Here is a 13,913-nt window from a genome sequence, read left to right on the forward strand (position 1 = left end):
GGCTCTGTAAGAGTACATTGATGTGCTACATAAAAAGAATGTAGAAGAATGCTATCCACATGGCTCATTAGGAAAAGGTGCTTGCTGCCAAGAACTTCAAACACTGGGAAAAGAACTGACTCCCAAAGGCTGTCTTCTGGGTACCATGTGTGCTGGGACACACACACACACACACACACACACACACACACACACTCACACTCACACACACAAGCAAATATAAAAACAATTCATTTAAAAATTCATTTACAAGAACCTGAAGGGACCTACCGGATAAACAGTTCTCTGCACCCAAATCCTGTGGGAGGGAGAGCTAAACCTTCAGAGAGGCAGACACGCCTGGGAAACCAGAAGAGACTGCACTCATTCTGAAAAAAACACATTTATCAACCCTGAACCCTGAAGGGACCCCTACGCGCGGGGATAAACACCCTCGAGCAAACTTGAGCCTCACCACAGGTAAGACCAAATCCTGCCTGGTGAACTCAAGGAGAACAGCTAAGACCTGTAGATGGAAAACAGAGGGCAGAACACGCCCCATGGGAAACCAGAAGAGACTGCACTCCACACATCTCTGACGCCAGAGGAAAACACCAAACACCATCAAGAGAACCCCTGGAACAGCACGGAAGCTCCCTGGCAAAGGTGGTAGAACTTTTCCTGGTTGTTGATGCTGGAGGACTTCAGAGAGCTCATAAGGAAAACATTACCCCAAGAAAAACTTTGAGCCAGGAAAACATAAATAAACAAGTAAGAGAGAGTCACAAAAATCTGAAAGAATTCCAGCACAATCAGGTGAAATGCAATCAAGAAAGAACACATGAAACAACCTGGATATAGCCCAAAGGAACAGCTGAAGACCTGTAACAGAATACAAGAGGAGGAAAACTACACATTGACTCAACTGTCAAAGATAAAAAGCAGAACAAAGCTCTGTCCCATAAATGGACTCAATGAAAGATCAAACCGAAAACAGGTCTAAGAGCACTGAAGACTCCCAGCTCAAGGCTTATCTTCAACAAAGGACAGTTCCCTAACCTAAAAAGAGATACCCACATACAAGAAGCCTCAGAAAATAGATTGACCAAGAACAAAGTCAAAACACCAAAACGCACAAAATAGATAATCTGATGGCAAAAGGTCAAGCACAGGAACCCAGAATCACACAATAGAAACCAAGACTATCATGGCATCATCGAGCCCAATTTTCCCACCAAAGAAACACGGAATATCCAACACACAAGAAAACCAAGATCTTCTTCACAAACCAGCACTCAAATCATATTTGATCAAATGATGCAAAGGATAATAAATGGAAAAAGCTTCAACATAAGACAAGCTATACCCCCTTAGAAAACACAAGAAAAACATTAACAAAACAAAAGAAGAAAAGCACACAAACATAACCTCATATCCAAATATGAATATAACAGGAAGCAATAATCACTATTCCTTAATATCTCTCAACATCAATGGACTCAACTCCCCAATAAAAAGACATAGATTAACAAACTGGATACGCAATGAGGACCCTGCATTCTGCTGCCTACAGGAAACACACCTCAGAGACAAAGACAGACACTACCTCAGAGTGAAAGGCTGGAAAACAACTTTCCAAGCAAATGGTCTGAAGAAGCAAGCTGGAGTAGCCATTCAAATATCAAATAAAATCAATTTTCAACTAAAATTCATCAAAAAAGATAAGGAAGGACACTTCATATTCATCAAAGGAAAAATCCACCAAGATGAACTCTCAATCCTAAATATCTATGCCCCAAATACAAGGGCACCTACATACGTAAAAGAAACCTTACTAAAGCTCAAAACACACATTGCACCTCACACAATAACAGTAGGAGATTTCAACACCCGACTCTCATCAATGCACAGATCATGGAAACAGAAATTAAACAGAGACGTAGACAGACTAAGAGAAGTCATGAGCCAAATGGACTTAACAGATATTTATAGAACATTCTATCCTAAAGCAAAAAGATATACCTTCTTCTCAGCTCCTCATGGTACTTTCTCCAAAATTGACCATATAATTGGTCAAAAAACGGGCCTCAACAGGTACAGAAAGATAGAAATAATTCCATGCGTGCTATCGGACCACCACGGCCTATTCTTTCCAGGACTTTCATCATGAAGGGGTGTTGAATTTTGTCAAATGCTTTCTCAGCATCTAATGAAATGATCATGTGGTTTTGTTCTTTCAGTTTGTTTATATAATGGATCATGTTGATGGTTTTCCATATATTAAACCATCCCTGCATGCCTGGGATGAAGCCTACTTGATCATGGTGGATGATTGTTTTGATGTGCTCTTGGATTCGATTTGCCAGAATTTTATTGAGTATTTTTGCGTCGATATTCATAAGGGAAATTGGTCTGAAGTTCTCTTTCTTTGTTGGGTCTTTGTGTGGTTTAGGTATAAGAGTAATTGTGGCTTCATAGAAGGAATTTGGTAGTGCTCCATCCCTCTCAATTTTGTGGAATAGTTTGGATAGTATTGGTATGAGGTCTTCTATGAAGGTCTGATAGAATTCTGCACTAAACCCTTCTGGACCTGAGCTCTTTTTGGTTGGGAGACCTTTAATGACTGCTTTTATTTCCTTAGGAGTTATGGGGTTGTTTAACTGGTTTATCTGTTTCTGATTTAACTTTGGTACCTGGTATCTGTCTAGGAAATTGTCCATTTCCTGCAGATTTTCAAGTTTTGTTGAATATAGGCTTTTATAGTAAGATCTGATGGTTTTTTGAATTTCCTCTGATTCTGTAGTTATGTCTCCCTTTTCATTTCTGATTTTGTTAATTTGGACACACTCTCTGTGTCCTCTCGTTAGTCTGGCTAAGGGTTTATCTATCTTGTTGATTTTCTCAAAGAACCAACTTTTGGTTCTGTTGATTCTTCCTATGGTCCTTTTTGTTTCTACTTGGTTGATTTCAGCTCTGAGTTTGATTATTTCCTGCCCTCTACGCCTCTTGAATGATTATTTCTTTTTGTTCTAGAGCTTTTAGGTGTGCTGTCAATCTTGTGACATATGCTCTCTCCTGTTTCTTTCTGCAGGCACTCAGAGCTATGAGTTTTCCTCTTAGCACAGCTTTCATTGTGTCCCATAAGTTTGGGTATGTTGTACCTTCATTTTCATTAAATTCTAAAAAGTCTTTAACTTCTTTCTTTATTTCTTCCTTGACCAGGTTATCATTGAGTAGAGCATTGTTCAATTTCCACGTATATGTCGGCATTCTTCCCTTATTATTATTGAAGACCAGTTTTAGGCCGTGGTGGTCCGATAGCACGCATGGGATTATTTCTATCTTTCTGTACCTGTTGAGGCCCATTTTTTGACCAATTATATGTTCAATTTTGGAGAAAGTACCATGAGGAGCTGAGAAGAAGGTATATCCTTTTGCTTTAGGATAGAATGTTCTATAAATAACTGTTAAGTCCATTTGGCTCATGACTTCTCTTAGTCTGTCTACGTCTCTGTTTAATTTCTGTTTCCATGATCTGTGCATTGATGAGAGTGGGGTATTGAAATCTCCTACTATTATTGTGTGAGGTGCAATGTGTGTTTTGAGCTTTAGTAAGGTTTCTTTTATGTATGTAGGTGCCCTTGTATTTGGGGCATAGATATTTAGGATTGAGAGTTCATCTTGGTGATTTTTCCTTTGATGAATATGAAGTGTCCTTCCTTATCTTTTTTTTTGATGAATTTTAGTTGAAAATTGATTTTATTTGATATTAGAATGGCTACTCCAGCTTGCTTCTTCCGACCATTTGTTGGAAAGTTGTTTTCCAGCCTTTCACTCTGAGGTAGTGTCTGTCTTTGTCTCTGAGGTGTGTTTCCTGTAGGCAGCAGAATGCAGTGTCCTCGTTGCGTATCCAGTTTGTTAATCTATGTCTTTTTATTGGGGAGTTGAGGCCATTGATGTTGAGAGATATTAAGGAATAGTGATTATTGCTTCCTGTTATATTCATATTTGGATATGAGGTTATGTTTGTGTGCTTGTCTTCTCTCTTTTTTGTTGCAAGACGATTAGTTTCTTGCTTTTTCTAGGTATAGCTTGCCTCCTTATGTTGGGCTTTTACCATTTATTATCCTTTGTAGTGCTGGATTTGTAGAAAGATATTGTAAATTTGGTTTTGTCATGGAATATCTTGGTTTCTCCATCTATGTTAATTGAGAGTTTTGCAGGATACAGTAACCTGGGCTGGCATTTGTGGTCTCATAGGGTCTGTATGACATCTGTCCAGGATCTTCTGGCTTTCATAGTCTCTGGGGAAAAGTCTGGTGTGATTCTGATAGGCCTGCCTTTATATGTTACTTGACCTTTTTCCCTTACTGCTTTTAATATTCTTTCTTTATTTTGTGCGTTTGGTGTTTTGACTATTATGTGATGGGAGGAGTTTCTTTTCTGGTCCAATCTATTTGGAGTTCTGTAGGCTTCTTGTATGCCTATGGGTATCTCTTTTTTTAGGTTAGGTAAGTTTTCTTCTATGACTTTGTTGAAGATATTTACTGGTCCTTTGAGCTGGGAGTCTTCACTCTCTTCTATACCTATTATCCTTAGGTTTGATCTTCTCATTGAGTCCTGGATTTCCTGAATGTTTTGGACCAGTAGCTTTTTCTGCTTTACATTATCTTTGACAGTTGAGTCAATGATCTCTATGGACTCTTCTGCTCCTGAGATTCTCTCTTCCATCTCTTGTATTCTGTTGGTGATGCTTGTATCCACGTCTCCTTGTCTCTTCCTTTGGTTTTCTATATCCAGGGTTGTTTCCATGTGTTTTTTCTTGATTGCTTCTATTTCCATTTTTAATTCCTTCAACTGTTTGATTGTGTTTTCCTGGAATTCTTTCAGGGATTTTTATGATTTCTCTGTGTAGGCTTCTACTTGTTTATTTATGTTTTCCTGTGTTTCTCTAAGGGAGTTCTTCATGTCTTTCTTGAAGTCCTCCAGCATCATGATCAAATATGATTTTGAATCTAGATCTTGCTTTTCTGGTGTGTTTGGATATTCTGTGTTTGCTTTGGTGGGAGAATTGGGGTCCAATGATGCCATGTAGTCTTGGTTTCTGTTGCTTGGGTTCCTGCGCTTGCCTCTTGCCATCAGATTATCTCTAGTGTTACTTTGTTCTGCTATTTCTGACAGTGGCTAGACTGTCTTATAAGCCTGTGTGTCAGGAGTGCTGTAGACCTGTTTTCCTGTTTCCTTTCAGCCAGTTATAGGAACAGAGTGTTCTGCTTTCGGGCGGTCCTGTAGTTTTTCCTATCTACAGGTCTTCAGCTGTTCCTGTGGGCCTTGTCCTGAATTCACCCGGCATGTCACTTGGAGCAGGAAGGTTGGTCTTACCTGTGGTCCCAAGGCTCAAGTTTGCTCGTGGGGTGTTGCTTATGAGCTGTCCGCAGGGGCAGCAACCAGGAGGACCTGTGCCGTTCTTTCCGGGAGCTTCAGTGCACCAGGGTTCCAGATGGCGTTTGGTTTTTTCCTCTGTGGTCCCGAGTCTCAAGTTTGCTTGTGGGGTCTTGCTTATGAGCTCTCCTCGGGGGCAGCAACGAGGAGGACCTGTGCCGTCCTTTCCGGGAGCTTCCATGCACCAAGGTTCCAGATGGCTTTTCTGTGCTTTTCTTTTTAATCTGCTCTATTTTTCTCTCTCCTGCAGCCCTGCCCTCAAGGCCCCCATGTCACCCTGCCCACCTATCTCCAAAACCCTCTGGCTTCTACCACCAAGACAGATGGCATTCCACATTCTGTTCTAGCCGCACTTTCCCCACTGTGGACAGCATCCTGAACTGCCTGGCTGGACACATTGTCTACATGATGGGGGATTCCACACTCCGGCAGTGGTGGGAGTATCTGCGAGACACAGTGCCCTGTGAGTGACCTTGAGGGGAGAGGAGGGTCTGTGAGGACTCATGATGGAGAAGCCTGACAGCGAATTCATTGAAGGAGAGACTCCCTCACTTAGTAGAAAGGTGGTGCAGGCTGCTGGGTCTACCTGAAGGGCAACGAGTGAATGAGTGGGGTGTTTGCTTTGTTTTATGGTGGAGGCATTTTCTCAGTTGAGGTTTCTCTTCCTAGACAACTCTAGTTTGAGACAAGTTGGCAAAGAACAAACCAGGTCTCCCAAGGATCCAGTCCCCTGGGCAAACTGAAAATACAACTGTCCATCATCAACCCAGCTTTCTAACAGAAAAGACCTGAGCTGGGCTCCAACTCAGGTCTCTATGTTTGTAGTGGAAACACATTACCAAGTGAGTAACTCTTCAGCCTAAGCCTTAAGTTATGTGAGAGCTAGCCTCTGCGGCGAGCTACAGGCCAGCCAGGTACACAGTGAGCCCCTCCAAAAAGAGGGATGGAGGGAGGGAGGGAGGGAGGGAAAGAGGAGGGGGGGAAGTCAAAGGAAAGAGAAAAAAGGAAAGAGAAAAAAAAAGAAGAAAAAGACAAACTAGTTTTGGGAGTACACAAAGAATGTAGTGGCTGATGTATACAAGTTCAGGCTTTTCCTGGCACAATAACTTTGAGACTAGCTCAGGTTACATAAGACCTTGTCTCAAAACAAAAACAATGACAACAGAAACATCTGAAAGTCACTCTCAAGATGATCGTTGTCTGGCAGGAAATAAGGGAGACTGAGGAAGTAGAGAAAAATTTGTATAGAGAAAATTAGTTTGGGTTACCCATGTTGCATTTGAGGCTATGGCGAAACATTAGAAACATGAGTGTTCTAAAGGACACTTGGTGTGGAATGAGCCTCAGGGAACTGCTAGCTCTTAGACAAAGATCATAGGGAGAGAACTGATTGATTCCCCACAAGGTAAAGATAGTGAAAAAAGATAGGGCCAGGAAAAGGTCTCAGTGGGTAAAGCATTTGTTATGCTAGCCTTGTGACCCAAGTTCGATCCCTGGAACCCACATGGTGCAAGGAGAGAACTAACTCAAAAGTTGACCTGTACATACACTGCATAGTACACATGTGCTCACACTCACACATGGATGCCATCAACACACATTACATACACAGTACACACACAGTAAACATACAACCCCCCCACAGATGTCATCAATACAGGGCACACACCATTGTACACACATGCTCACACTTACACACATATGCTATGAGCACACATACTGATACAACAATAAGGAGGAAGGACAGAATGAAGTAAGTAAAAAGAGGAGGTGGGGGTTGGGGATTTAGCTCAGTCATAGGGCACTTGCCTAGCAAGCGCAAGGCCCTGGGTTCAGTCCCCAGCTCTGAAAAAAAGAAAAAAGAAAAGAAAAACAAAAATTATTGAAAAAAAAAGAGGAGGGGATAGGAAGAAGGCGATGTCAGAGAAGTGGGGAAGGGGGAAAAGAAATTGTAAAATGGGACATGATGTTGTCTAACTGTAATCTCAGGAGGTGAAGGCAGGAAGATCATGAGTTCAGGACTCCCCTCAACCAGCACTCATGTCTTAACTAGAGGCTGAGTTGATTGTAATCAAGACACTCTTTTCTTTATAGGATATTTTATTTATTTACATATCAAATGTCATCCCCCTTTCCCATGTTCACCTCCAGAAACCCCCTATCACCCTCTCCCTCCCTCTGCTCCTACAAGGGTGCTCCCCCACTTCCCCATCCACTCCCGCCTTCCTTCCCTGGTATTCTTTTACACTGGGGCATTGAGCCTTCACAGGACCAAGAGTCTCTCCTCTCACTGACAATGCCATCCTCTGCTACATATGTGGCTAGAGCCATGATTCCCTCCATGTATACTCTTTGGTTGGTGGTTTAGTCCCTGAGAGCTCTGGGGGCATCTGGTTGGTTGATATTGTTGTTCTTCCTATAGATTGGATTGCAACCTTCAGCTACTTCAGTCCTTTCTCTAATTCCTCCATTGGGGACCCCATTCTCACTTCAATGGTTGGCTGTGATCATCCGCCTCTGTATTGGTCATGCTCTGGCAGAGCCTCTCAGGAGACAGCTGTGTCAGGCTCCTGTCAGCATGCACTTCTTGGCATCAGCAATGTTGTCTGCATTTGGTGACTGCATGTATATTCTTTTCTATTAGTTTCTGTGTATCTTGGTTTATGTGAAGGTCCTTGATCCACTTGGACTTGAGCTTTGTACAAGGAAATAAGACTGAAGGATTGATTTATATTCTTCTACCTGCTGACCACCAGTTGAACCATCACCATTTGTTGAAAATGTCTTCTTTTCTCCACTGGATGGTTGTAGCTCTTTTGTCAAAGATAAGTGACCATGGGTGTGTGGGTTCACTTCTGAGTGTTCAGTTCTATTCCATTGATCTAGCTGCCGGTCTCTGTACCAATACCAAGTGGGTTTTTTTTATCATGATATATTGATAGGATCAGTCTTCTAGTATATTTTGAGTCCTGTTTTGTGACCAATTATATGATCAGTTTTGGAGAAGGTACCATGAGGTGTTGAGAAGAAGGTATATTCTTTTGTTTCAGGATGAAATGTTCTATAGATATCTGTTAAATCCATTTGATTCCATAACTTCTGTTAGTTTCACTGTGCCTCTGTTTAATTTCTGTTTCCATGATCTGTCCATTGATGAGAGTGGGTGTTGAAGTCTCCCACTATTATTGTGTGAGGTGCAATGTGTGCTTTGAGATTTAATAAAGTTTCTTTTATGAATGTGAGTGCCCATGCATTTGGAGCATAGATGTTCAGAACTGAGAGTTCATCTTGATGGATTTTTCCTTTGACGAGTATGAAGTGTCTTTATCTTTTTTTAAAAACTTTGTTTGAAAGCCGATTTTATTCGATATTAGAATGGCTACTCCAGCTTGTTTTTTGGGACCATTTGCTTGAAAAAAATTTCCCAGCCTTTCACTCTTAAGTAGTGTCTGTCTTTGTCACTGAGGTGTGTTTCCTGGATGCAGCAAAATGCTGGGTCCTGTTTATATATTCAGTCTGTTAGTCTATGTCTTTTTATTGGTGAATTAAGTCCATTGATGTTAAGATATTAAAGAGTAGTGATTGTTGTTTCCTGTTACTTTTATTGTTAGAGGTGGAATTATGTTTGTGTGGATATCTTTTTGGGTCTGTTGCAAGATTCACTTTCATGCTTTTTCCAGGGTGTAGTTTTCTCCTTTGTTGGAGTTTTCTTTTATTATCCTTTGCAGGACTGAATTTGTGGAAAGATATTGTGTAAATTGTTTTGTCATGGAATATCTTGGTTTCTCCATCTATGGTAATTGAGAATTTAGTTGGATATAGTAGCCTGGGCTGGCATTTGTGTTCTTTAGGGTTTATATGACATCCTCCTAGGATCTTCTAGGTTTCATAGTCTCTGTTGAGAAGTCTAGTGTAATTCTGATAGTTCTGCCTTTATATGTTACTTGACCTTTTCCCCTTGCTGCTTTTTTAATATTCTTTTCTTAGTTTTGTGCATTTGGTGTTTTGACTATTATGTGATGGTAGGAATTTCTTTTCTGGTCTAGTCTACTTGGAGTTCTGTATGCTTTTTGTATCATTCATGGGCATCTCTTTCTTTTGCTTCGGGAATTTTTCTCATATAATTTTGTTGAAGATAGTTACTGGCTCTTGGGAACCTTAGCTCTCTTCTATACCTATCATCCTTAGGTTTTGTCTTCTCATTGTGTCCTGGATTTCCTGGAAGTGTTGGGTAAGGAACTTTTTACATTTTGCATTTTCTTTGACTGTTGTGTCAATGTTTTCTGTCGTATCTTCTGCCACTGAGATTCTCTCTTCTATCTCTTTTATTCTGTTGTGATGCTTTCATCTATGACCCTGATCTCTTCCTATGTTTTCTATCTCCACGGTTGTCTCCCTTTGGGATTTTCTTTATTTTTTCTATATCCATATTTTAGATTCTGGTTGTTTTGCTCAATTCCTTCACTGTTTGGTTGTGCTTTCCTGTAACTCTTTTAGGATTTTGTGTTCTCTTTAAGGGCTTCTACTGTTTTTTTCTATGTTGTCCTGTATTTATATAAGGATGTTACTTATATCCTTCTTGAAGTCCTCTAACATAATCACAAGATGATTTTTAAATCCAAATCATGCTTTTCTGGTGTGTTGGGGTTCCAATGGCTCGCTGTGGTGAGAGAACTGGGTTCTAATGATGCCAAGAAGCCTTTGCTTGTTGCTTATGTTCTTGTCCTTGCCTCTTGTCATCTGGTTATTTCTGGTGTTGGTTGGTCTTGCTCTCTGCCTGGCCTCTCCCTCCAGTGAGCCTGGAGCCTTTGGGCCTGTGGGTCTGTGGGGCCTGTGGGTCTGTGAACTTAGGAGTGACAGCGCCCTGCATTGGGAGACCAGCTTTTTGGGGGCAGGATTGGGGTCCTGAGAGCTGTGTCACAGGGTTAACTCCAGGGTGCAGATGGAGACCGAAAGTTTCCTATCCCCAGGTGCTCTGAGGGTTCCTGAGCCCCTGTGGTCTCCTGGCAGGTCCCTCTTGGGCCAGTTATCAAAGCAAAGTGTTTGTCTCACTGTGAACTTAGGGGTACCTGTTAACCATGGGGCCAACAGTCTTTCAAAAATTGTGTCGCGTTAATTATGGCTAAAGCAGTCTCCCTCCGGAGAAAAATAAATTTTGTGTTGAGGAGCTGGTCTTGCGTGTCCTGTGGTGGAACTCCAGTCTTTCCACAGATCAGAGTGAAAATATTCTTGCCAGCGAAATCTGTGGAGCACACGTTCAGTCATAGAACTGCAGAGGAGCTCTGTGGGTTCTAGGCCAGTCTACATTTGTGGATCCCCTGTCTCAAAACCAACGCAACCAACCAAATTAACCAAATCCTTCAACCAACCAACCAACCAACCAACCAACTGGGCTATGCTGCATCTGCCCTTGAGAACAGTTGCCAGGCAAACCATTTTCCAAGTGAATCCTAGGCTCATGATGGTATAAAGAGCCTGCAGTGTTAGAGAGTCAAGCGAAAGCCATCTGGTGAAATCTTAATCCAGAACCAGCTACTGCTCAGCCTCCCAGGTTTGGTTTTGATGACGTCTGTAAGCTTCCAATTTGATGATTTCTGTTCTTTACTGAAGCTTCCCGACGAAACTCTGCTCTGCCCAGGACTCTGTTAGTGGTTCTTAAAGAGTAGTTTTTGCTGGATACTGAGTATCTGATTTATCGGGCTCTCTCTCTCTCTCTCTCTCTCTGTGTGTGTGTCTCTCTCTCTGTCTCTGTCTCTGTCTCTGTTCTGTCTCTGTCTGTCTGTCTCGCCTCTGTCTCTCTGTCTCTTCTGTCTCTCTGTCTCTCTCTCTCTTATATGTTCAGTTTCATACTTAATAAAGTCATTTGTTCCAAACCAAAATTGTGGCTATTGGAGACCATCTCTGAATTGTGTCAAAATCGTTGCTGTCATTACACCACTACCCCTTTCCTAATTCGTTACTGAATTAATCATAAGAATTTTCAAACTGTTTTCTGAGTGACATATGGCTTAGGTATTAACTCCATGCCAGATGTGTGGTTTCAATTATTTCCTCTCATTTTATGTTATCAGCCTTTTAATTTGTTTTATGTTACAGAATACAGTGTTGTAATGACATTAAAGTGTGTGTGTGTGTGTGTGTGTTAGCTGGCCTTGGTTCTCGTGACAAAATTCAGTCTTGAAAGGCTTGTCAGTCATGACTTTTGGGGGGATGTGGGCCCATCTCCGTAGTGGAAAGTCTTGGGGGTGGGGCAAGCAGCTGGAAGCTGAGGGGTGAGCACCCTGCCCAGCCATCCTCTCATCCAGTCTTTGATCCCAGTCCACTAGATGGTGCTGCACTCACTGAGAGTGGACTCTTCCTCCTCAGACAACTCCAGTTCAGAATCATGTGGAGGAAACCTCTACTTTGTCACATCCTGCTTCTGTTTGGGGCTCTTTGTTTTTTGTTTTGTTTTGTTTGTTTTTACGGTTTGCTTGGTGTCTTAGCATCCAGCCCATATGAGATCCTGTCTCAGAGAAAGCCACTGCTGTACCCTTTCGGTTTGAAGGAGAGTGTTCAAAAGAGAAAACGCCAATTCACAGTCATGGAGAAACGAGGACATTGTCTGCATGAGGTGGAATCGTACGTGAAACAGTGTTGACTGACAACAGTCCCTGTAAAGAGGGCCTTGTGGCCATAAAATGTCAACAGGAAGCTTGAGGCAAATTATTTAATTTTGCATTTACAGAACGGATCATGTGTGGTTGAAAAACCAGTGTTCTTAAAAGACAGACTTGCTCATGACATCAAGTGTTTATAACATCTAAAAAGGAGATAAAAATTGCTCTGATTTCACGCCCTTTAAAATAATTTATTTTAAATGTGTGTGCATGCACTGTAATATTCACAAGAACATGAGTGCTTGTACGCACATGCAGCTGCTAATACATTCAGTGTGTCCACAGGAGTGCTAGAAGAGAGGCATGATCCCCCAGAGCTGAAGTTTGCAGCTGCCTGGACCCCGCCTTCTGGGAACCAACCTAGTCCTGGAATGTCAGCAGGATGCTAACCACCACGCAATCCAACAGACCCATTTCTTCTCGATCATCAATACCAATGGTTCCTGAATAGTTAACGGTAATCCAAAAGCATAAAGGTGGTTTTAAAGAACTGTAACGTCCAGAGCAAAGGGATAAAGCATCACTAAGGCCAGTACTACGGAGAGGTGGAAACCAACTCTTCCACTGGCCGTTGTACTGGATGCAGCTGGAGGCCAGGAGTTATAAGCTATGATGGGGTCAGGACTGATATTCAGATGAGTGTGAGAGCGCTGCTCCCAGCCAGCGGTGAACACAGCTGAACCTCTGCACTGAGGTAAGGAGCGCTTAGGACCCAAGGCTGTTTAAGAATAGTTCTGCTCAAACAAGACAAACAAAACAAAACCATGTGATTCTCAGCATCCTGGGTATCTAAGGCCTGAGGCTTCTTGAATGTTTAGCATCTTGAACAGCTTCACAGCCTCACAATTTAAAATTCTTCAAGACCACCTCATGTTAGCTTAAAAGAAGCCTCTAACTCCTAAGTTCCTTCCCACTCCTCCCAGCTTTGGGATTATAGGCATGCATCACAGCCACTTGCTTAAATTGTATATTGTAATTATACTTTTTTTATATTTCTACTTTTATGATTTCGCTTTTTCAGTACAGGCTCTCCTGTGTAGCCCTGGCTGTCCTGAAACTCACTTGTAGACCAGCCGGCCTTGAACTCAAGAGATCTGCCTGCCTCTGCCTCCCAAATGATGAGATTAAGCTATGGACCACCACTTCGGCTCTTTTATATCCATTTTCAGTGTGTGTGTGTGTGTGTGTGTGTGTGTGTGTGTATGTACATTTGCATGTAAAATAGAACTCACAAGTGTAGGTTCGAGGAACTATTTGTGGGGTTGGTTGTTTTTAACAATGGGACCCAGTGATCATCAAACCCAGTTATTAGGCTTGGTCGTTAGCACCTTTTGCCTGCTTGCTGGTCTCTACTTCAAAATTGTTGTCATGTTGAATTCAGCTGTGTGGTTGGGTAAGTGTTCAAACTCAGACCCATGTTCATTTTTAAAGATATGCATTTTCTCTAATTAGCTGCTTTCTAAAAACCAAGATCATTTGGGGTGATAATTTTCTTGAGCTATGATTAGTGCTGGGATCAGACTGATGAGAGTTTCACCAGTATGCGCAAGGCCCTTTACTTTGCTTCTAGCACTGAAACAAGTAGAGATAATTCAGATCTTGAAATGTTTTAACTAAAGTATAATATGTTTGTCCCAAGATAGGCATCAACAATAATCCAAAAAGCTAAATCACAATGCAATAATTTCCATTGATGAAAATGGCTTTCTTGTCTCATCAATCACTAACTGCTTTTCTGGATTTACAAAGTGTATGCCAGCAGCCTCTGTAGGTAGCGCCCAGGCTTGCATCGAACTCACTATTCAGCCCAATCTGGTTTGACCAAACCCCTTC

General features: G+C 41.8%; 1 protein-coding gene across 1 annotated transcript in view; it reads left to right on the forward strand.

Annotated features, from left to right (window-relative positions):
- LOC116885902 (NXPE family member 3-like) overlaps positions 1–6,043 on the forward strand; it is a 460,690-nt gene extending 454,647 nt beyond the window's left edge. Inside the window, exon 3 of the mRNA XM_032887219.1 lies at positions 5,672–6,043. Coding sequence (XP_032743110.1) covers positions 5,672–5,892 — 221 coding nt within the window. The 3' untranslated portion in view covers positions 5,893–6,043. The remainder of the gene's footprint in view (positions 1–5,671) is intronic.
- The last annotated feature ends 7,870 nt before the right edge of the window (positions 6,044–13,913 follow it).

Source organism: Rattus rattus, chromosome 16, assembly GCF_011064425.1.
Source record: "Rattus rattus isolate New Zealand chromosome 16, Rrattus_CSIRO_v1, whole genome shotgun sequence".
Classification (NCBI taxonomy): domain Eukaryota; kingdom Metazoa; phylum Chordata; class Mammalia; order Rodentia; family Muridae; genus Rattus; species Rattus rattus.